The following is a 25,200-nucleotide window of genomic DNA, read 5'->3' as shown; positions in this document are numbered from 1 at the left end:
TGAGTTTGCTTAACCTTAGAAACGAGGCCCAGAGAGAAGAGGTGTCTAGTGATCAGAGTGTGTGTGGTTCAATTCCCTTTTCTCCTTCCAAGAGAGTGCTCATTGCTCAGCTGTTGGCTATTGGTGTGGATGCACTACTTACCTTTCCTCTTGATGCTTTCACCTATAGAAAATAGTCAAAGTTACACTGGGCTACAGAGACCAGAAGAAAAGTAGCATGAGTTTGTTGCTTAGTGGGTAGGGCCATTGCCTGGAAATAGATTTAAATCATCTCAGGCAGAGGAAGCCATCGAAACTAGTGTGTTGTACAGTAGGCAGTATTCACTTCTAAGTTTTGAAAGGAGCTGTATCTGCATGTCATGAGGAGTCTGATACTCTGTGTGTCTGTTGTAACAAGCCTTGCAAGGGATTCAGATTTCCAGCTCCTGTTGTCTGGAAACCAGTCAATCGATGTCTGAACTGGGTACCTGAATGCTAGTTCCACGGAACTGAACACCAGAACTGCTGAAACACACAACTCTGGAATGCTGGTGCCTTGAGAACTTGAAAGCCAAGAAGGCTACTGTTAACAAAATGTATTCCATGTCAGGCAGCAACAGGGTAAAAATTTCCAGGATCTTTTTTTTGGCTTTAAGTGGAATTCAGACACACAAGATTTCATTGGCCCAGGCCTTAACATCTGTTTCTGCACTCTGATGGCATTGATGAAAATTCTTTTTAATTCTGACATGCAAAATCAGATCCTTTAAACACTGCAATGTATTGGCCATGATGATTGCTCTTGGTGCACGGGAAACATGAGGTTGGCCAACACTGTCTCTGCAGAAGACTGCTGTGGTTCAGAACTGTATGGATACATACAGCATTACTGATGGTTGACTGGAAAGCTCTTACTTTGTCAAATGCTTCAGCCCATTTCCTAATTAGTTTTGCAAAATAGGTTGAACAAATGTGGATGATAGTCTTTTTATACTTATATTTATGTATAACTAGACAATAAATGAAATTTGGTTAACTTCAAAGGCCAAATCTTCTGCTACTCACAAAGTGCATGTGTAACAGACCCTTTTCAATCTCCAGCCCAGTGGTTCACGATACAAATGCCCATTTAAGTTTTAGTCATGCTTCTATGTTAATTCAATGACAACAATTTTTGTATAAAGGGATTCAAAGCTGACAAGGAAAACTGCATTAAAACTCTAGGCTATTTCTTCTTTTTCCGCTTCTTGCTTCTCATCATTTTCAAGTGTTCCAGAGGCTGCTGTTTCATCAACACTAGGGTATTCATTTGTCGCATTGCTTGATGGCACTGTGGTCGCAGGAATGTTTTCTTCATTAGGTACCTGAACATACTCTGCATTGGATTGTTTCTGAGCCATTTCTCTGCAGGAAGACAGGATGAGGCTTGTGATTTCACGTGTTAAAATCACATCTACACTAGAGTCTTTCAAAAGAATGAGTCTTTGTAGTTTTGTTGTCTGAACAGTAACCCCCATATTATTACGACTCTGTTCCAAGAGCATGTGGAAAGGCTACAGCATCACTGCTGCTAAGACAGAAAGAGTGACAGAGTGGTAGATAATAAGACGGATCTGCATCACTGGTCTAAATGATCCCGTTAGAATAAAATGGACTTTAGTGTGTTTAAATGCTACGCCAGGAAAGCAGAATGGGAAACTGAGTGCTGGACAAGGAAAGGACAGTGTCTGACAAGGGGTAGCAAAACACAGTGTGAGCTTTCTGAGAAATTCCATGCAGATCTGGTGTCCCATTCAAATGCATTAAAAATAGAGTGCAGTCAGGAAAGAGCTATGAAAAGGCTGAAATCTAGAAAAATATTTTTAGTAACAGGTATGAATTCCATTTCTCTTATCAAAACAATAATAAACCAACCCCCAATATTTATGTACTTTCACATGCAAAAAATATCAGATGCTAGTGGATTAATTCAATGCAGTAAGATTTATTAGGATCTGAGCACAAAATTAGATGTTAATGCTACATCAGTTGAAAGCAGAAATCAGGTGCATGAGTAACTGGCCACTGGTCTGGATTAGCAGAATTCCGTCTAAGGAAGTCTTAGACCTACAGGGATTAGGTCTACAGGGAGGTGTCCAGATGACATAATATTTTATTCTGGCCTCAGCTGCATGTATTCATTTAGCATTTAACATCACGGGGCTAAATACAGTCTGTATAGCATATAAGGTTATCCCTATTCTGAAGATTTGGCAATTTAAGGGAAAAATGAAATGAGCAACCAAAGCACAGAGGAAAAGACATTTCCAGAGCAGGATCAAAATGGACATTTTGGCCTCCATTCTGTTGCCTAAACCTTGTGTCTCCTGCTATTTGAGACGCCTTAGAGTATCCCTAGCGTGTGTCCTCTAATTTCAAATAGCACCGAACTGAGACCTCTGTGTTTAAATCCAGTAACGTACAATCCCAGTAAATTTGCTGAGGCAACCCTTAGCTGCTATTCCTTTTTTTGCTTCCTCCACCTGCCATTAGCAGTACCGTTAACTTTTAAATATTAAAAACTGTTTTTCCAACTTGCCACTTTTAGTTCATGTTGTTTAAAAAACATTTACTTTACTATTTTAGATACCACTAAGTGGTAGCTGCCTGTAAACACAGGGAAGAGGGTAATGGCAACTTGTGTTACAAGAGCAACAGCTTAAAAGTCACACAAAAGCAAATACTCTCACTCTGGAAGTTTTCTCGAAACCTGTATTATTTACCCTTCAAAAAATGTTTAGAGTAATTATATTTTACTTTAGTTCTGGGTTATCAGCAGTGTTTTACAGAAATAATTGTCTTAAAATGAAGCAAACAGAAACTCTTACTGCATCTCATTACTTGATGACTTCTTTTTCTTTGCCTTCTTGGTTAAGACCCAGACGATAATGCAAATGAGAGCAGCTGCCAGAATTGCTCCAATTAATGCTCCAGCAATAATACCACTCTCTGAATCTGGAAAGAAAAAAAAATTACTTGACTTTTTAAAAAGTATTATTATAGCAAAATCCCATGGAAATTTAGTGGAGGAGCCTTTAGCAGAAAGAAGGCATTGGATTCAAAGAACTAAAAAACTGACTGACGGCTGTATTTCCAGGAGGCAGGCCAAAAATTCTCTAGGAAAGAGAGAACTGTGCTTTTGTGACCTGTGCTGCCTCCTTTCTTGTTGGTTAGCTCCCTACCCCAACAAACCCCGTGTTTATGCCTGTCTAAGGGAAACGTTAGGCCGTTAACACTGGCAATAGTTGAAAGCCTTTGCTCTTCAGTCCTTGCAAACAAATTCTGAAACTCAGGTTGGCTTTACCTCTGTCTTTCAGCTGAGATGTAAAGTGTGTGCTCTGATCATTTGTGAGCCCCCAAAACCTTCTATTTCCACGTCTGTACAGCTTCTAGCTCTGACCTGCGATTTTCATTTTATAGACCACTGAGTAACTGAGTGACCATTTCAGGGACATCTCTTGTGGCTGGTTGTACAACATATGCTTGGCTCTTGTTAAACGTTACTGGTTACGTGAAAAATCTGCATGCAGATATGGTTGACTGCTGCTTGAGAACAGTCAGGATAAGGTTGATCACTGCTTGAGGGCAGTCAGGATAAGGTATTTTTCCATGACTGCAGTGTTTTTAGCCAGTGGTCACATCTACAGTGCCCCAGTCCTTGTACTACCACATTTCAGTGATGGTTGTAAATTCTGGGGCGGGGGGACCTCAGTGGGACTGTTGGCTGGAAGAAATGGCTCTAAAGCCCGTCTCTGTCGGTTCTCAGTGAAGGCTCTGCAGTCAGAGCCAGGTGCAGCTCCTGCTCCCAGTGGGAAATGAAGCTGGAGGTGTTAAATCAGTTGTCTGGGTCGGTGTAAATTCTGGGCATGCCTGGATGAAAACTCCAGAAATCTCCAAAGCCTGTTTGATTCTTACTTGAAAAAAATCCATGCTTTAAAGTTGTTACAGCATTTTCCTGCAAGCTGTGCATGTCATACATCAAATATGTGATTACTTTCATGCATTAAACTTACAGTTTGCAGTTAGGTCAAGTTCACAGGTACTGTTCCCCAGGATGTTGCTGGCTACGCACCGGTAATACCCAGTTTCAAAGGTGGTGAGATTGCCAATGTAAAGAATGCCAGTATTTGGATCTGTGACAAACAGAGAGCAGGTACAGATTACCCGTTGTGTACTGTAGAGGCAAACGGTTTTCTTTAGTTGGTAATACTGAGAGTGAATTATTCATTCATTTGGGGGTTTTTATATTCTTTAAATAAAAAACATTTACCTTCTTTGAAAATTACTACTGTGGATTCTGCAGGACTCTATTAGAATATGAGAAAGAAGTAGGCCCTTACTCTGCAAATCAGTCTGTCTGTCTGATGTTTTACCCGCATTGATACTATTGTCAGTGTAAGTTCACAAATGAAAAGGTAACAGGTACTGAAGATTTTTGGGATAGAGTTCTTAGCACCTGAATGACAAATTGACTGAACTTATTCTGAGTATAAATTCACTCAAAATTCCGAGGGAAGGGAGATGTAAAGGCATAAACATTTCTCTCATTTTAACAATTTAAAGTGATGGCATAGAGAAGACTTTGACATGCCACACGATTTTTATTAAAACAAATAGAAAAAACATCCTGTGTTTGTGACAGCTATCAGTTGATTTGAATAAGTAAAAATACGATTTTGTGACATTGACCGTCAGAAGAGGAGGATAAGTTTTAACTACCCTATGTGATACACAGTGTTTGAAATGGGTGGTACTATGGAATTCCAGATCTTGAACACGGTATGGTAGTCCTGTAGTTACGTACTAAGTTGTTCAGTCACAGGCTTGAGTGTATTCTCAGTTACTTTGTACCAGTGGTAGGTAGGGTGAGGCAATCCTTCTTCACATTTGCATAAGAGATAGATTAGATGGCCTTTTTCAGGCGTTCCTTCTATTTTGCAGAAAGGTTTTGACGGTTTGACTGTAAAATAAGGAGGAGAACAGACACATCATGAGTACATACCTGGGGCTGCAAGCATCCACCTTGAGTTCTGGTCTGTGCTGCTATAAGTGAAAAATGGAACCCCAGCTACAGATTTCCATCTGAGAGCAGAGTCTAGTTTATGGATCTGGCCAAAGGCTCTTCCGTAAAGATTTGAGTAATATTCAATGTACGTACATGGCCTAGGATACATTTTTATTATCTTTTCTTCCATTTGCATTCTGAATATTATTATGGAGGTGTTGAGATGAAGACTATCAATTACTTTAATTATAATGGACCAATCACTATTTGTCATACACCATTCTGCCGCATAGCAGCATCATTTTCTTTAGGGACACAGCAGGAGCTTTTCCACATAAAGGGAGAGGGTCGAGGCCTGATTCTTCAGTATATTGCAGTTGTGGAGGAAATGAAATAAACTAACTACAATTCTGTTAAAAAATATATCTGTTTTGATAGCATTTCCTCACTTTGCACACAGGAGAAGATTCTGTCTTCACTTCACCTATTATTTTTCATTTCCTACCTATAGATATGCTGTTGTGGTTCTTTAGAGTACTATCAGTGGAACTATACCAGCAATGAACACAGCCCAATTTTGCGTGCATAAATGAACAACCTTTCTTGGTTTTCATGTGAAAAGTACAATCTCTTACTCAACTGCTCCAAGATTTACTATTTGTTTGGGGAATTTTAGATGAGAATTAACAGTAGTACTTTGATTTTTCAGGGATTGAGTTTACATATGTCTTTTTCTTATCCCTGGCAGATAGGCAAATGATATTGGAATCATGTTCTCATATGACTTTGACTTGTCACTCTGACCAGGTATGAATTCTCCATATAAAAGCAATGAATAGATGGGGTTAGTACAAACTCTTATCTTACTAGGAAGTAAAATATCTCATTCCACTGCTTTTCATCCTTTCTGTTCTGCCTGTTCGTGGTTGAACTGTTGCTTTCATCCATGCAAAATAGACTTTGTACTACTTCCATCCAACACATACAAAGTTTCTAGAGTTTCTGGGAATGGGGGTGAGCCGGAGGCCTTGGGCTGTACTTCTGCCTCTCCCTAGATTTACACAAGTCACCATGACCAGCATTAGGTAACATTACTAAAATTTTGGTCTTTGCTGGGGCTGGATTATCCTAAAAGTAATGGCTTCAGAGAGAAGTTGCCACTCCCAGCTAAAAGGGCTTTTTATTTTAATCAAAGTTAGTATCACTTTGTTTTCCAACATGAAGAAGGTAGTGAAGTGGGGTAATTCCAGCTACCCGCTTACCTGCTTACATTAGGTAGCTCTTTGAGAGCACAAAGTGAATCTGAAGGGGAGAATGAGATTTTACTGTAGGTCAAGCAAGGGTAGCTGCGCAGTGGGACCAGGTCTGCGTGGTCTGGAAGCTAGAGGGCACCCCAGGCTCTGCCTGCTCCGAAGCCTTGGGAAAAATCTCTGCGTCAGAGCATCAGTGAGCCCTTTCTCTGCACCATGGGCCTTCTTTATCACAGTTCTGTTATTCCCCCTGCTCCTACGTATTTTGAGCCGTGAATTCGGTGTTTCGTAATACGGGCCGAAAACTACAATACAGCGATAGAGAGGAAAGGCACCTACCCAGCACGCTGACAATCACGGATTTTTGACTCTGTCCAGCATCACCCTGTGGGCTGAAAACTTCACAGGTGTAGGAACCAGTGTCTGAGGGCTGCATGTTGGAGATTGTAATCGATGCATTCCCTGAACCTGTTGCAGCTGTTATCCTGTTCTTAAACTCTCCATAGGAGTAAGACTGGCCTTCTGAATAATAATAGATCTGTGATAAAGAATCAATTGTTAGTTTAATAACAAGAGATCTTGCTCCCGCTTTGTTTGGTACTCATAATTGGAATATAGTTGATTTCTGATTAAGCCAAGCAATGTCACCCCCTTTCTTGCCCCCCTCCCCCTAGAAAGCAGAAATGAAAACATGGTACATTTGAATATATGTTTCTAGTGGTTCTTAAAAGACAAGCTTTTCAGAAATGGGATTTTTAAATTGTGTAAATGGACAGGAGCTAGTTCTTTGTGGATACTCCAGTCACAGACATGCATTTGCAAAAACGAAGGTGAGACCATTGACCATCATATGACAATTCTGTGAAAAAATGCTAAGTCATGCACAATGAATAGTGGTACTAATTGAAGCACTGATAATTTGTGATATTATTAATAAGCGTCTCAGTAGAAGATTGTGACAAGAATGGACCTGTCATTGCAAAAAGTGGATGGCTGCAGAGCTTTCTAAATACGGGAGCTAGCAAACAGAGAACTGAAATGAATCCACAAGACATAGGTCTAAGCAAACAAGGCGCCGGATCTGTTGGCAATAAATTTGCAAGCAATAAAAATGCAGTACGAGAACACCAGCAGAATCATCACACATCCAATTAGAGCAACCATGCTGTTCTCCTTGTTTGCGTCATCAGGGTCAGAGCCAGTGTCATGGACTATCTTGGTTTTTTGAGTTTATACCATAGGTGGAAGTCAAGAATAGCTGTTGGCCTCAGTGCTTGGAGAGGCACCTATGTGGGATCAAGAAGTTCCCCTTTTACTAAACAGTAAAAAAAGTTTTGCAGAATTATAGACATAGTAAGGGTAAATGTCTCTAAGGAGTGCAACATTTCCTCCCAAATAAAAATTTGCTGTTTAACATTGATTGATTTCACTGACTTCAGTAGCATGGTACTTAATGGTACTTAACAGCACTGTGGGAGTAGAATTGGCCTCATAAGCTTACAAGCCCAAACCTGTTGTCTCTTGACTGAAAGGAGAGGTAAATTGTGTTCATTGTGGAGCCTGGTTGGCAGTCTGAGACTTGGGCCTTGAGTCTGTTTAGGAACTGCAGTATCTCATCTGCTCTGGGCCAAGTATAGTAGTTCTCAAGGAGTACACACACTCTGTCCAGTCTAACTCTGCTGTGAAACCAAGATCTGAAAGAACAAAGCTAATGTGGAAAACTATGGAACATTAATTATTTTTCTCAGATGTTAATGATAGTGTTGTGTAAAAGTGATAGTATTTGGAATAGGCAGTATGTTCCCCAGTCTCTACATGCACAAACTCCATTGTCTAGGCAAAGTGAACAGTTCCAGCATACTCAATCATTTTTTTTAACTGGTGAGAGGTAACCATATAGAATTACTGGTTGGGACCCAAATAAATCTAACATCGTTCCTACTGACAGTATTCCAGAATCAGCAGTGTAAATGTATTTATTGAAGTTGGACTGACAGCATGTTTTTTAGCAGGAATATCTGGAAAATGCTTGTAGGAAAAAGCTCCACAAACTCCTGTGAAATGCCATTCACACTTGACCAGTATCAAAATTTCCTTTTGGTCAAAGTTCCCTGCCTTTAGGGACGCTGCAGATCCCCAGGCAAGAAGTATAATGTGCTTTACTTTGCAGATCAACTGATTGCATTTTGAATTAAGAATATCTATTCTTAATTCTATTTATCCACCCTGATATGGTGTTGACTGAAGTCTTTAAGCAATGTTATCTGAAAGCCTTTATTAGCTTAAGGCAAGCTACACCCCAAAACTGCCAGAGCACAGCTGGTTTATGCAATGATAAGGCTTTGAAATGAAGGTCAGAACCCAGGCAGCACAGCACCAGCAGCTCCGGTACTGCAGCTTGGCCCCATCTCAAGTGCAATTTTGTCTGCTTTCCAGCCAGACTTTATCTTTCCTTGCTCCAGGATTACAAACACCAGGTACAATTGATTCAGGGTTCTGAATACCACAGCTACGCTACTGCATTGCCAACATGCGGAAAGCTGGTGTTGCAGTGAGGAAGCGCAAGAGGTCCGGTGTTAGCACAGCGGCAGACTAGGTTAGAAAGTCTGCTGAACGGCTGGACAGACTCTCCAGTTTCCACTGTTTGCATGCAACGCCATCACTTTTAAAACTGATTCTATGCTTCGCAGATGTTTAGAGATGGACCTCTATTGCAAAACTGAAGTCTGGATGCGCACCCTTGTATTCCCCGAGGAAGGAAAGTGTTCAAAATAGGGAGTTTGGTTTAAGCAAATCTCTCATCAAAAAACTGATCTACCTGTAATTACAAAAACACACTGGCCACACTCGTCTCATTCTACATTTATCCGAGTATAAGCAACAACAGTGTTGTACACTGTTCCTTGCAAGAGTCCGAAGTTACAAGATCTCTGACTTCTGACTTCAGGCTCCTCTTAAGCTGATGTTCCTATATAGATCTCAGCAGTGATGGGCTGGATTTGCATCTCCTCTCCATCAATTGCATCTGTTTGAGTGGGGTAAGGAAAGAATTTCCATCAGCTCTTCACACTAATGTGAAATTAAGTTGTACAATGATTTAAATGAAGTAAACGTGACTTGCAGCAGCATGAGAGGAGAGGCAGGCCCATTATATCCTACTAAAAGGCCCAAATACTGAAAAAAGGGGGCTAAATTCCACTCAGTCTACCTCAGAGTGATCTGGGATTCATGTGAGAGTAAACAGTAGCAGAAGCTGCCCACTGAGTGCTACCTTAGCTATAGCATGTGTTCCTGGGAAATAGGACTGGCACTACGACGAGTCTTAAATGCAGTCAGGGCATGCCAGTATACATTATAGAGGAGCAAGCGCTCCTTGGTATATTTGATCTGAAGTCAGGGTGAATTACGTATCTAAACCCTCCTACAATACCCTGAAAAATTAATGCCCCGTGTTCTCTCTTCCTGTCCGAATGCATGCAGAGAAAATATTCTATGTACACTGTTAAATCCAAGGCAGCTGTCAACACAGCAAAGAATATTTGTTCTCTTCATGGATTTAAACAGAATATTTCTGGTTTGGTTTTTTTTCGACTATGAACATAAAGGCAGTGGAACATCTTAAGGAAATGCATTCAGTTCCTTGTCAGGCTCCTGTCTGTTCTCTGTTCTTCTGCTCCTGTACGATGCTTATCTCACTAGCTCTGGAGTGGATTGCCTGAAGGAAAGTGGTAAACACCAAAAAGGCTGAGTAATGTTGTGATTAATTACTGAGCGTATTTCTTGTCCCAGAGGTATGATTGGGTTGTGTACACAGGAAATTTCATTTCAGAGGAACATGTTTCAGTTAATTTGCTGTGAATTCATAGCCCATTTTAAACAATACACGCAAAATTGGTATTTTAAACCCTCGTTCAACGTGTTTTTATGCAGTCCTTGAAAATCTCATGTTTGTGCCTTTCAAAAAGCTGAAATGAAAATCTTTCCAAAAATGTTTCTGTTCCATTTCAAAAACAAAAAACTTGTTTTCTGTTGAAGATATAGGGGACTTTTTGTTTTTGGGCAACTGACAGCTAATGTTCCCTCCTACAGACACACATCTCATTGACATTTCTTTCCATTTTACCTAAAATGTCCCTAAAATGTCTGTATGGGAAAACTGTAAATTTAGTCAATGGTAGATTTTTTCCTGGAAGCCTTTTTAATTTGACGTGATAAATATATTTAAAGTGCAACATCTTGAATGTAAAAAAATATGAAAGAAATCTGCTGTGCTTCTCTTGAAAAAATAAGCTTTTTATGTCCTCAAGCAAATCATGAGCAGCTCTAGTGAAGTCGATGATTTACCAGTGTAAAAACAATATTGAGGTTGCAGTAACGGTCGCTGCTTCTCATTACCAGCTAGTTTGCTCATGCAAGTTTTTATATAATGGTGCCTTTTCACATTTCATGGGAGCAGCTGCCTGGGATGACTAATCAAACTGACAGAAAAAAGAGTGGAGATTATCACTCCTAAAAATGTTGTCCCTAATAACTCCACAATCTGAAAAAACAGTTTCTGCAAAACAGCTAAGTTGCCCAGAAAACGTCTCCCTGACCTTAGAAAGGATTGCAGTTTAGTTGGTTATTCAACCTGTGGGCCAGGCAGTGCCTAAAGCCGCTCATGTCAGCAGCCATCCTCGGCTTTCTAAGGCCGTGGTGTAGTTACTCTGCATTTCCGCAGTCACGGTTTCTGCTGCAAGCAAGAAAAGGATTTGGGCTCATAGACTTCCAAGGCAGCTGAGTCAATTATTCGTGTACCTGTTTGGGGGAGCTGGGTTACAAACAGAACAGGGAATTGGGAATGATCATACTTGTTTGGAAGAAACTCTTGGTAATCTCAATGCACTCCAGATGCTGGAGACAAGATTTTTTGTGTCCCCAATTCTAAAGGATCTGATACATGAAATCACATGTCCTTTTCTTCTCCTTTAGCCTGACTTGTGGGAAGGCTGCTCCTCTTCTAGTGTGATGGTGAGGAAAGCATTCGCCTGCAGAGGAAGCAGTTGGCAAAGCTGATGCTGAGCTGAGGATTTTCAAAGGCTGCCAGATGTTTGGCAGAGAGTGAGGAACCCACCTACAGGTTTTCTTTATACAACTTCTATAGAAAGATCTTCTTCCTTAGGGGGTGGAGGTTGTGTTTGAAAAAGCAGGCAGTAAATTAGAAGAAACATGTCTCCATCTGCTTCCTTTCTTCTTGGGGCAGGACAAATACATACTCGAATTTGCATAAATATGTGTCTTTCAAATGTCTTTGGATGGACTCATTCATAATTTCCAGGTCAATATTCCTCCCACCCTCCATCTCCTGGTGTCACTGCATCCCGTTGCTGTACATGCCTAGTACATCTGGGTATCAAAATTGTAAGACGAGATGTACCTGAAGATGTGTTACAAAATGTCCCACTTAATCTCCACAGTAGTCTTCATTTCCTGACTGGGGGGCAGTTTCAGGACACGACTTCCTTTCCAGTACCTGTCTTCCCTCCCCCAGCCCCTTCCCACTTGCCCGCACCAGCAGATGCAAAGCTATAGCATCCTGTTCCATGACGTTTCTCTAGGCTGATGTATTCAGCATCTGATTCACAGTCTTTCCCTGGAGAGCTGTAAAGCTCAGGCATTGAGAGAGCCCCGTCATTGGGTTGTTTTATCATTTTCTGTTTGATGTTTTCTCAGGCTACTAGAAAAAGAACCGTTAAAGTCTTTTTCTCACCAATAAATGCAAAGGAGGATATTAACAACTTTACTGGTTTGAGATCATGATCTCTTTTTGAATTCTGAGTACAGACAGAATTTATAAAATAACGAGGGAAAAAAGTATTAATCGCTCCCTCAAGCATCTTACCATCTAATTAGAGAACAAATGCCACACACTCAAAGTGTTAATTAAAGCCCAAGGCTCAGATTCTGAACTCGGCTAGATAAGAGCAAATGCTCACGCGTGCATTGGTTTCTTTGACATGTGTCATGTGACCGAGTCTGGCCCCAAATGCCTTTTTTCATCCACAGCTTCTTTTCACACATTTTTGTCAAAACTCTGTTCTGCCAGACTGTAGTAAGGATATTATGTCCTGCATTACTGGGATTTTTGCATGGGTAATTGAGGCTGTTAATAATGACTAGAAGTGTCTTGTCACAATTGCGCATTGGTAGAAGAAGAAAGGGATGGAGTCAGAAGCCTTTAGAGGATTAATCATTCAGCAGCTTTAACTGGTGCAAAATACTTTAGAGGAGCAGCTCTTCAATGTTCTCACAGTATCATTCTTGTGGCTGAACTATCAGTGAATAATTCCTACAGTGCATCAAGCGCAAACATGTTTCCTCAGTGCATTTGGTGTAACTGCTCTTCCGCAGTTACTATTAGACCTCAGTTCACATTGGGGTGTACTCTGTACGTCATGGTGAGACAGGAATCCCACTGCAGTCAAAGAGAGTTTGGAGTGGATGCTGGCTGGGACGTTGAGCTGACGGCTGAGAGGAAGCCAGTTCAGCAGGCAGCTTAGTGTCCCTCTGTATCCATCGCATCTCAAAATGTTGTTATATTCTAGGAAGGAGATCCAGGATTTTTTTTTTTTTTTTTTTTTTTCTATGTAAATATGTAGCCCCAAATTTGGGCTATCCAGACTTGCTCACATTCAGCCCAGAGGCTCCTGGTGTGTGGACATGCCTTTCAGATACCCTTTGGGTAGAATATTCCTGAAGGTGCTAGTTCAGCCACCTAGAATAGCTGTGGGAAAAAAACAACAGCTACATCCAAAATCATTTTGATAGAGGAAAACGCAATAAAAAATAGGGTGAGTTGAAGATTCTGAGTGATGCATCTGATTCAGCTTAACTCAGTCGTGTGCTGGTTTTAAGATTTTAATCCAGAACATGATTACAGGTCTCACAGTAGCATAAATCTAGTAGAAGCTATTTACCTCTTTTTTTCCCTTAAGATTGTGGGTATTCTTTTCTTACCTTGTGTCTCCAGCTACATCTTCCCCGTGCATCTGTCACATACACCATCTTTTGACAATGACTGACTGACTTTTCATCCATACTCAGAATACCGTGACACGGGGAACGCTGTATTTGAGTAAAAATGTGCTGATCTGAGAGTTAGATGAGACTTTAAATGTGCCCCCAAAATCAAAGAGCCTGTTCTCTACACAGCTCCCCATCCGTACCGTCAGTGCTGTTCACAAGGGCAGGGTGCCTCGTGTTCAGCAGATTTTGCAGATGTCTCAAGCGCTTGTCAACAGTGAGATGCAACACAATCTTATTTCTAAGTTTTACCTAAAATTAGGCAAACTAAGATTGAAGTCTAATGTTTGCTCCAAACACATCAGTTACAACCTGATCATTTTCTACTTGTCTCCACTTTCCTTTGTGTTCTCACTATCGTCTGCTTCAGTGTACCAGTTTGTTTTATCTTCTCTCTGCAGACTGTCACCGCAGTGCCAGAGATAACCACAGGCAGTCCACAGTAATCTCACTGACATCCAGGGAGTCACTCTGACTGCAATGACATGACAACAGCGTCTCCATTCCTCTGCATTGGAGGTGTTGCCTCTGCGTTCCATGAAGCTATTCCTTTTAAGTGCCTGCTCAGTCATCTAAGTGCTAGATAAGACTCGATTTTAAAAAATCAACTCTGGGCAAAAAGAAATGCTCATGTATCAGAGAGGCCCTTTCCAGGAAATTTTCCTGCACTGTTTCAGGAGGGGCTTTGCACAGGCTCATCTTTGCTCGTGGGGTGGAACGGACTGCTCTGCTCCCGAGCCAGGGTCCCTTGCTGCACTGACAGCCTCTGCAGCAGGTGATCTCAGTTGTCTGTGGCTGATAGCATGCGATGGGTTCTCAGGAACTGCTCATACTACATGGGGAGGAATTTGTTCTTTCAGTAGTTTTTATGGGAACCCCACACTTACAGGGCTGGCTGGCCCCTGGCTCTCACATGGTAGCCCAGTGCCCATGCCTGTGCCTTGCTTTGTGCTGGGCAGCAGAGTTGTGCTGGCATTGGGACTGCTGGTTATCTGAATTTGGGGTTTCAGGGTGAAAGGAGCAGACGCAGTTGCGCTGGGATTGCTCTTCTTGCATCTCTTTCCTTCCTTGGGCTCTGCGACCCTGTCCCCTGCTCCTGAACAATGTGACACAAGCACAAAATCCTGTGAAGATTTTGCAAAGTGGCTCATCAGGCCTGCAAGGCTGGGTATAAGGACACGGCTAGACTTCTCGTAAGGGAACACTGCCATCTTCCTCTTTTGTATGGTTTGCAGTAAGTGAAACCCTCCTTGTCTCTATCCACTAAGTGATACTTTCTTGGTAGTACAGATATGAGAAAAATACAGGGCTCTGGCAGGGTGAAAGCCAATATATAAAATAAATGGAAGATATTATTGCTGTTACATGCTGTTCCATGCCACTAACACTCTTTCGTTCTCAATTGCCCATCAGTAGTTTTACCAAAGCAGTGTCAATGTCACTGTTTGCGAATATTTCAAGCTCGCTTTTTTTTTAGAGAACATTTTCATGAGATGTCTATCAGTAATTCAGTTTCTCTTACAAGTAACAGCCATTCATGTCCTTTACTCATCTAGTGAATTTAAAATTTCCACCAAGAATTCTGCCCTGGGCATATCCTGGGTAGCCACACAGTCTCTCTGATAATTTCACTTACTTTAACTGTGGGTGGCCTGGGCTGGAGGCTCAAGGTGTGGCCCTGGTTAGGTTCAGGAGTTGTATTTAGCTTTGCAAGGCTGTAGTCTCACCTACGCAGAGTCAACAGCAGGCTTCAATCTTTCAAACATTTACCTAGGTGTTTCACACCGAGGCCAGCCGAGTGACTCAGAGCATGAAATGAAGCACAGATGTAGATCTTAGCAGGAGTTGAGACTTTACCTTATGACCCAGGCCAGGCTGTGATGTACTCTGTTACCCTGGCTGACCTGAATAAGTAGTGTTTGTTTTAGTTTGTCTATATGTAAAATAGTGATAGTTCAGTATTGGAAAGTTCTCAAGATCCTTGGCTGGGAGTTATTATTTAAAAATTAAATTTATCATTAAAAAGACATGTTGCTAAGGGGTAAATGGCAAGAAGAAAAAGTTAAAACTACGTATGGCATCTTATTTTCCATGAGTTGATATTTACATTACTTAGTTCAAATGAAGGGACTTACTTCCACTGGAGAAACTTCTCAGGAAAAGAGCAGAGTTAGGCTCCAATTAGTAAAAAGATCTATATTCGCACACTATATATAGCTGCGCTGCCTTCAAAACAGCACTGTGAACACCTGCCATTCCGCTGTTTGCTGCCTCCCTTTTCATCATACTGTCTGTGAACAGCCTGTTTGCGGTATTTCATCCTCTCGGGTGTAACTGCCATGACTTTCAACTGCCGAGCACCTGCGCCAGCAGTGTGTAAGGTGGGCAACATGGAACAGGATATGAAAACACCAGCACAAACAGCAAAAGACACCAGCCAGCGTCACAAAGCCGGTGCTGGGAGGCAGATCTGCATCAGGTCTGTGAACTAATGAACAGCACTGCCTCACCTTGAAGCAAGGTAAAATCTGTTGCTGAATACCCTGGGGCATTAACACTGGCGCTAGTCCTGATCCTGATCCTGACCTTATTGATTTGACTCCAGACAGGACTGTACCTGAGCCTATGTATCTCAAAACACTGCAAAATCTATAACGTAAGTGGCAGCACAAAATACTGACATTCTTTTTAAAAAGGGTACCTGTGGCCTCTGTGCTTATTATAGATTATGTCCTAAAATCTAGTGATTTAAAGCTCATGTTCATTAATGCTTCAAGCCAAAGGCATCTTAATGACATAAATTTCTCTTAATTAATTCTAATGTTCTACAGTTTGCTCTATTATTTGCTGCCACTGTAGAGAGAAAGGGCCGTATTCTCAATTATGTAAATAAACATTATTTATTAAAATCAAGATTTTTTTCCCCCCATATTTGTTATGGAGAACATCCCCTCTGCTTAATCTTATGATTGTGAATATACTACCCATGTGAATAGCATGGTCATCAAAACATCTAGCATTTAGTAAGACGTCAGGAATATTTAAAATTGTAGCAGGTGGGATAAGAAGAAGAATATTTTCTGCATTTTTTTTTTTTAATGGCAAATCTCCTGTCTTCAAATTATTTGGCAGAAATTTTCAACTTTAAAAAATGGAATTTGAAAATGTTATCCATTTAGCTGCTGAAAAAAATGGCAAATTTTGAATGGAGCCAGAATTTTCAACAAACTTTTTCAGGGAAAATATATGCTATTATAAGGAAGTGTTTGTTTGTTTGTTTATTACTGTCATTTTAGAAGATTCTAAATATCTCAGAAAATGAAATAATTTTATCCCACTTAAAATGCAAGCTACTGTTCTGGTATTCAGTAAGGTATGGTGCCAGTCTTTTCAATTCAGTTGGTTTTGTCATCTTACCGGCATATTAAGTATATTTTTGACTTGCATTTTAGTATTCTTTAATCTAAACAATGAAAGTCAAAGCTGGCAATCTCCTCCATTGCCATGCATGTATTTCCTTCTCGGAACAAAATGTGAAACTTAACTTCAGCTATGTGCCAAGCAACCAGGGCAAAGCCAGGTTTGTAGAAGGAGATTATTTTTTGTTTAAAGTTGTAGGAGAAAAACATGCATGTTTTCAGGCACTCAGTCCTTTCTGAAACTCATAAAAGTCACCAGCCGGAAATAGAAATAACAACCTCGTATTGCTGTGGGCTCAGAGGGAGGTTGAAAATCCAATTTCATGTTCAGCTGTGTTGTGTAATTTCTTAAACTGTATTTTCCACAAGCAGTCACAGTCCTTTCTTCCCAGTGTTTGCATTAACATGGTTAATTTTATTGTGAATAGGTTCAAAATGGTAAGGAATTGCCATGTTGTGGTAAAAGGATACGGGGTCAAGTAATACAGGACTGAATGGGTTGCTAAAAGCATTTTAAAAAGAGAGGTGGCCCAGTCCTGCATCTCTTACGCACGTGCACCCTCCAGGCAGCAGGCTCAGAGGAGCGAAGGGTATCCTCCGAGCCTCGCTGAGCGTGCGAGCCAAGGATAACCGGCGCTGCAGCAAAAGGAAATTTTACCTCGGTGTTCAAGGAGAACGGGATTAGTCACTAACCCGTGGCCTTTCCAGATTGAACCGACTTCATTTAATGAAAATGCAAATCATCCATTACAAATGCATGTGTGTTGCGGTGTGAAAGTGAATTTACCGTGAAATTAGTTTCAGATAGGGAGAAAACCAGATGCAGTTTTTCCTAGTAGTGTTTCTTACAGTCCTTATAGGCACGGCTTTCCCATTGCCTGCAGCGGGAGCTGCAGAAGCCGGGAGTGAGTGCTGAAGGGATTGAGCCATAAGGTTTCCCTGACATTTGGTAGCCTCACATCAGTTAGTTCTTGTTGAGCATACTCTGAACCACCCACAGTATTTTATGATTATAATCCTCAGGGGGTATTTTCTCATCATTGGTCACAGTTTACAAATGGTTTTCCCCTCCTGGATCTCTTGAAGCTGTCTGATTCTCCTTCTAAAATACTTGCAACTACAATCCGCTTATTTCTCTTGGTTGTGACCAGAAAATGTATTGCATTTATTGTCTTGCAATATGGAAAATTTTACGCAAGTAAAACAGAGAGACTCTAACCAAATCTGGAGACGATGGGCTTGATCCTATCTCAGTGCTGTACTTCCCACCTGAACAAGTGATTAAGATTTATGATGTAATGGACTGGATCAAAACTATAATGTATTGTACTCTATACAACTTACTTAGGAAACCTGCCGCTACCACCCTTTCATGAATAATTCTTCATTTAATAAAATAGTTTTGACTTGAAAAAAGCAAATGGTGGGTAACAACTATTCATACAATTAGTCAGGCAAGGTGTCGGTCTGGCATTCAGCTAGAGTCAGAATTTGAGATGGGCCCAGTGTTTGTACTTAGCACTGACACAGTCTTTATCTGTGGCTATGATATACTGCAGGAGGGTGAGCAGTTCCGTCTTACGTTAAATTGCTATTTCTTACATACCGGCTATTGCCGTTCAATGCCAAATATGTTACATACTGTACATTCTGCAAATTACAGACAGTCTAATTCTGCTATAACTGATAAACCAAATAGAGGGTATAACTATCAGCAATGGCAAACCTCCTAACATAATATAATTAGGAAATTGGTGAACATGACAAGTACCATCAGTGTGGACTGTGACACTCTTCTAAGTCAAATCTCTTTACATCAACTCTCAGGTGTAACACCAGGCAGGAGGATTGAACTTTTAGAAAAAAAACGTTAGCAGCAGGATAAAAACAATGGAAGAGAAAAGGGACTGATTGTCTAACAGGCACAAGCCTGACAGCAGGGCATGGAAAAAAAATCACAGTCACCTTCAAGGAGGCAGTAACACTTCTAATCAGCATTTCTTCTTATAAAGGAGGGTGTTGCTGATTGCTCAGCACCTGCCAGGACTGAGCTGATGGGAACTCATACCCTGCATGTTATGCTGGGAGTGAGATTCATGGATTCATTTCCCCACCAAAACACGAGATTAATGGATAGCTCTTGAAGTCTGGGCAGTAGTGTGAGTACGCCTAGGAAGTTACCCATCCCATCCCTGACTCCCTCCAGGCAGACCAGGCTGCTCTGCAAGGTCTGTACAGCCACAGGAGGGGCTCGGGCAGTGGTTACAGCCCATAGCTATCTAGCACTTGGTGTCCTTCACAGTCCCGATGCTGTCTCCGTGCTGATACTCCAGCCTACCACGCAGTCTCGTTATACGCCCGGGGGGAGATACTGTTTGGCTCTGCTGCCTCTCGGGGTCTCAGGAAGGGCAGGGAGCATTTGCCTTTGATCTGTAATTATTCTGCTACCACAAAGACACCGTGGGATGCCGTGAAATACCAACACAAGTTTGCTGTGGCAGATTTCCTGCTATGACAAATTTGTACGGAGTCCTGCCAAAATACTCACTGCTCACGTTGCGCCGATAGCCTATTGTTGCGGACCGCTCCTCTTACTGAGCCGCCTATAGCAATGATAGCGGCTGAGTCAAGGAGCTCTCGTTTGACCCTTCAATGGGGGACACATTGTCATAGGCAAGGGCGTCTCACCAGGAAAGCAGCCTTCACAATGGCAGGAAATATCTGCCAGACAAGAAAAAAGGGAGCTGGTCCAGGGGCTGGAGCGCTTGTGTGATTTTTGGCCACCTGGTCTTTGCTCTGCTTCACGCTTCCTGTGTGACTTGGAGCAAGTCGTTTGAGCATCTGAATCCCTTTTGTACCTTCTCATAAGTTTCTAAGGGAGTTCAGGCACGCCAGTAGGAATTAGGAGCCTAGGTAACTTTGTGCATCTGCCCCTAAATTTCATTGCACACCAGTCCCTGGTCTTTAGGTTGGGAACACCAACATTACCTGGCCTCCCTGGTCTGTAGTGAGGATAACGCTATCAAACGTAACAGGATTCTTTGAGGCCTTAAGGATACTTTAAATATAACTTCATATTAATAATAAATAAATATCTTACGGTATGCAGTTGGCTCTCTTTGGCACTGTAAAAGCTCCACTGAATAAAGAATTCTCCCAGCGGTCCAGAACTCGTGTATGTACAGAGGAGGGTTGCGTTTCCACCTGCAGTGACATTCACTGTCTTCTCAGGGACGGTCACCACAACACCGCTGACGTGGCCTGTGGGCAATAAGTGTGGTGAGGAGAGATCAGCCGGGGCCGACCCTGGCAGCCGTGCGGGAGTTCCTTGCTCCCTGCATTATCGAAGAAACCCGTAGGACACGTCTAGTCATTCTCCTTTTCAGTGTACAGTTTCCCTTGGGCTTTGTGTGGACATTTTAGTGATAACAAGCTGGGAGTGGGTAAAAGCTAACAAGCAAATAAATCCCCCAGAATACCTGTGCCCTTAAAACAAATAATATTCTCAAACAGCAGAGTTCCTAAAAACGTACTTGTTCTCACTTGCAGAGACTTGTCTTCTCGCTAAGAGCCTGTGGCTAAACCGAACCTTTCTCCTGCACTCGCAGTGCTCTCCTCCACCTTGCACTCTCATTCGCAGCTGTCTCTAGCCCTCTTTTACACCATTCTTGCCCTCTTTTTTTGCAGTTATTCTTTTAGATGTCTGATCTTCTTTACCGTGTATCACCATCTCCTACAGTGTTGTGTCTTCTTACGTTCTTACGTTCTGACTCGGACTCAGTGGCACTGTCGGGTTCCCCCCGGCTGGAGCCCAGCACCCTTTCTCCGCTTTTCTTTTGCTAATTACTTTGCTTCTGTTTAGGTTTCTTAGGGCTTACATGCAAAAGCTGTTCTTTTCCAATGTTTTTACATTGGAAATGTCAAACTAAGCTTTTTGGAACTGCTTTTATTATGTGGGTTGTGCGAAATTCTGTGATAACTTGATCAACCCTTTCTGTTGTGCTCAAAGCAGAAAGGGAGCAAACTTGACTTGTGAGCCCTTTCCCATAACGTTCTGACCAGTCTTGGCTACACAGCCATATTAATGAAAGGAATCGAGCACCACTTTACAGTATTTATCTGTTTCTGTCCTCCATATAAGTTACTAGCAATGGTGACATACAGCAACAAAGCTAGAGCTGTCAGAAAAATGAGTCTGAATTTCAGGGGTTTGCTAGATCACGGAGTCCAGTTTTAAAGGTACTGTCCAAACATTCTGAAGGAGAATATATTTCTTTTGAATGTGATGGAAAACATAAGTCTTTCGGAGTTTTGTATGCAAAACAGGCAAGGTGAGAACTTCATGTTATAATAATAATAATTTTCACGTGGGCTTATTGCACGTATGAATGAGAGAGGCAAAACATACAAAATATTCTTCTCAATGAATATCTGTGCATCTTATGTTCAGGTGCTGCTTTTGAGAGTTTAAGCAGAACCTCCAGTAATACCAAAAGCATATTTGCTCAAATTGTCAGCCCTATGAAAGAAAACATTGCTTAAAAAAGAAATGTAATCTATTTGGACATTTTTAACCATGTAAATATTGCAGATTCATCGGTTGCTACAATATGCAAACCTATCTAAACCTGGAGTCTGAACTCTTCGGGGTCTGTTTTCCTTGTTTGATGGAGTCAATAGTAAAAGCTCACTGTAAGGAAGAAAGGAATAATCTACTTTCCATGTTGGTGGTGGCTAGGATGAGAACGAGCGGGTTTAAACTACAGCAAGATTCACATTATATGTGAAGTCAGTCTCACAGGAACGGCTGGAGACTGACCTAAATGTGTCAAACCTGCCTTGGGGAAAGAGGGGATCCCAGCGCTGGCTGCAAGTCCTGCTTGTCCTGTGAGTTCACGGTAGCTTAATCCTTGCTGAGATCTAACAGAAAAGCCATGTAATACTATCTTAGATGTCTCAGTTCACTGTTCTCCACTTTAAGAATTAGGGTTGGCCAGAGGCTGATAGTTTCTTGCCACAACAATAATTCCAGGTTTACATGTATTTATTTTCTGCTCTTCGCTGGATTAAAGCTACAGTCTTTCAACACAATGTCATTCTACTGAAAACATCCATTTTCCAGTCATCTGCTCCACATACTTCCTTTATCGTTCTCTGGTTTTGGAGTCAGGAGTGCCACAGAGCCTGACTGTTACAAGCTTTTCCAGAAGAAATTAATTTTAGCAGAAATGACGTCACAAAGCATTCTAGTTTCCATGAAGCTGTATATTTTGAAGAAATACATTTCGTTGAAATAGGCTTTGCTCTAGTAAAAATATAAAGCCAAAACCTGTCAAACTTCTATTGTCCAGCGAGGCTGTTTAAAGCCATCACTAATTGTAAGATGGAGCTTTTGACTGAAAATGGAATGAACTGGACCCGCAAGAGCCTGTTCCTTCATCATGGAAGTTAATGGGAGTTTTGCTTTGCATTTAGTTCACTGTTCACAATTTCAAACTCGTAATCCCATTTCATACATACAGGCCTTTTGGTTTAAATAAAAAAAAGTGCATGCGTAAGAAGTAACTCAGTGAAAAAAGCTAGCGTGAACAGGACCATAACTTGTTAAAAATAGTTGATCTATGTCTTTTACTCATCAATATTACAGTAAGATGGCTTCCTTGCTACAGAGAAAGTCATTGCAGTTAATTGGGAATCGCGCACTTTCACTGAAGTCCCATGCAGTTTTTAACGCTCATGAAGTAAATCCAAGTTTGCTGATCATTTCCTAGCCACTGCAGAAACCCCCAGTCAGTGGCACCCATCAGTATGGACACACTGCTAGTCTTAAATCCAGAACTTTAAAATTAGACATAGTTTTGAAAAGTATTGGTACTAACACTGAATTACTTTTCATTTCTAAGGCAAAAAGCTGTGAGGTTTATGTGTGTGTGAGAGAGATAACATTGAAACCAGGAGCAACTATTTCAAATATTCTCTGGCATCCAAACCAGATAATTCCATCTTGAAAAGAAAATGTGGAAACTAACTTCCATTTTCTTTAATGGATACAGAGGCTGTTCATCTCCATGGAGCATTAGACTTAAAATGTCTGCTTCTGTATGTATTAAAAATAAAGCTTAGCACAATGAAATGTCCTTGAAACATGAATAATATAAAATCTTTAATATACCATATAATTCCTAGATTCCACAAAGTATTAAGTCCTCACTTAACTTCAGGCAAACCCAAAGGATTATTTGCATGCTTAAAGTTAAGCATCCCCCAACATTTTTTGGTCAGGGTGGGACCAAGGCAGCATTTCCCAGGGCTATTATCAAGGGGAGACCAAAGCCAAATGTGAGGAAACCTAACCTTGAAACGCTTGAAAGACCCTAACGCTCTACGTGACAGCTCTTTGCCTCTTCCTGGCTTTAGAGCAAAGCATTAATTTACCAAAGCTAAAATTCTGTTCTTGAGCAAAAAACTCTGATCAGTCAGTGGTCAGCTTGCTGATTTCCACAAAATGACATAGCATTATAACCATGATTTTCATTCCATCCTGAAATAAATCTTGAACGTTCTCCTAGTTTGCCAGTCAGGTTCACCTGCTCTCTTATTTCAACAAGTTCCTTTATTCCAGTGCTATTTCGATCAGTTTGTTATTCTTACCTGTAAGGATGGCTAGAACTGGAAATATCTCCAGCAGCGTTGCAAACATCTTCTTGAAGTTGGGAGAGCAAAGACACCAGATGCTGCTTCTGACTTCGACTAGAATGCAACTGGTTTTTTTTTTCAAGTGGGTTTTTGTTTTCCGTATCAGCTATCACGTATCAACACGTCAGTAAGCTTTTTCATTCTCCTTCTTTACACATGCACCTTTCTCCGACTGGTGGTATGGCTGTTCAGTTGAAACTATTTTGTGGGGTTTGAGCAACTGAGGGGTTTGTTAATAATAAACTGAATCAGAGAAGCCCAGGTTCTCCCACTTTTGCCAGGGCCCAGCAGTATTTGCCCACATAAGTACTTCCACTGAGTGCAAGAAAAGTATTTATGGAGCTATTTAATAGTCAATCTGATTACCAGTGTTGGAGTCTGGCCTAATATGAATAAGGAATAATCTTTATTTCCTCTTAATTCTATAATTTCTTTTTAAAAATGGGCATGTGGAGATAATACGTGGTTAGTAGCTTTTCATTTTAAAACATATTTCTCATACAGTTTTATACAGAACGGTTACATTGGACTCATGATTGCCTTGAAATTTCCATATTGAACTCATCAATAAGATAACACACCAAAATAAAGATTAAAAAAAGTTACCTTCTAAACTGATAATAAAATCTGTTTCATCTAGTTTTAATCCATGAAGTTGGATGCTACTAATACAAAATGACAAGGTGAAGTTATTGATTTTTATTTAAATGTTAATACCTGATTTATATAGTGAAAAAGCAGTGGATGAAGGCTAGGACTTGAAGAACTAATTGCAATAATTCACAGTAGATTACTTTGTCCTTACTGGATGCAAAACGCCTTCTCTAAGTCTCTGAAGCTCATTAGGAACTGAAGGTGCTCAGCTCCTTGCAGGAGCCTGCTTGGCTTTCTTTATTCCATGTCATTTGATTGAGGCTAATTCAAAGCCCCAAGCTGCGATGGGAGTAGCTGGTTCTGCGTACACAGCCATGCGTGAGGGAGTAGCTGAAGACAGAACAGAGGGCAGCGCTGCCTTTTAGACGTGTGCCCGTACCTACGACCAAGACAATTAAAATGGTCAGTGACTTTTTTTCCATGCTTGTTGAAAACATGGGTCTAGCTCAGGCCTGACGATCCCACCTTTCTAGTGGCAGGCGAGGGCGGCCACCCTTTCCATGGCAGGGGCCATGCTGCAGCTTGGAAGCCCTTTTGGCAGGTGGGGCTCAGCTTCTGGCCATGTGTGGAGATGTCCAGGCTCTCCCTCATCTCTAATGTGATGTGGTGGTAGATTCTTCAGCATAGAAGCGGTGATTTACTGGTTGCATCAGTTACTCTTGGGATCAGGTTTATGGACTTAGGTGAATTTTATTCTGCCAGATATTTCTGTGCATGGCAGATGCCTGAATAATCTCTGGGCAGATGTCAGGGTTTGATTATACTCTTATAGGAGCCATCTCCAAAAGTTTCATAAAAGATGTCTTTTCCTTAGTTCTGACTGCCAGCACTTCACACAGCATTCCCACAGGGTGGACAGGGCTTGCCTTTCAGTGATGGGGGGACAAGACTTGGAACAGTTAAATGTCTCATCCAAGGATGCACGGGTGACCCAGAGTCCAAAAAGGAATTTGTACTTTGAAAGGCTGAAATTCAAATTCAGGTTTCTTCCAAAACATGAAAAGCGTTCACTAAAGAAGCATGGAGGGCTCCCAGACACACATGGGAAGTTCTCACTGGCTTTCCCCAGGTCAGCCTAAAGTGGGAGCTGCTGCTG

At 41.3% G+C, this 25,200-nt stretch overlaps 1 protein-coding gene across 1 annotated transcript; it reads right to left on the bottom strand.

The window, feature by feature from the left end:
• Positions 1 to 1,199: 1,199 nt before the first annotated feature.
• On the bottom strand, positions 1,200 to 23,454 carry VSIG1 (V-set and immunoglobulin domain containing 1). The gene is made up of 8 exons (XM_072877212.1): positions 23,406 to 23,454; positions 19,855 to 20,015; positions 13,270 to 13,377; positions 6,613 to 6,811; positions 4,823 to 4,978; positions 4,032 to 4,151; positions 2,847 to 2,973; positions 1,200 to 1,383 (listed from the first exon to the last, which is right to left on the bottom strand). The coding sequence occupies exons 1-8, from the start codon at positions 23,452 to 23,454 to the stop codon at positions 1,200 to 1,202; spliced, it is 1,104 nt and encodes a 367-aa protein (XP_072733313.1).
• Between the last annotated feature and the right edge of the window lie 1,746 nt (positions 23,455 to 25,200).

The sequence above is a fragment of the Ciconia boyciana genome, chromosome 12, assembly GCF_034638445.1.
Source record: "Ciconia boyciana chromosome 12, ASM3463844v1, whole genome shotgun sequence".
In the NCBI taxonomy this organism is placed as follows: domain Eukaryota; kingdom Metazoa; phylum Chordata; class Aves; order Ciconiiformes; family Ciconiidae; genus Ciconia; species Ciconia boyciana.
Note: the sequence above shows the minus strand (reverse complement) of the source record. Positions and strands in the feature narration are given on the sequence as shown.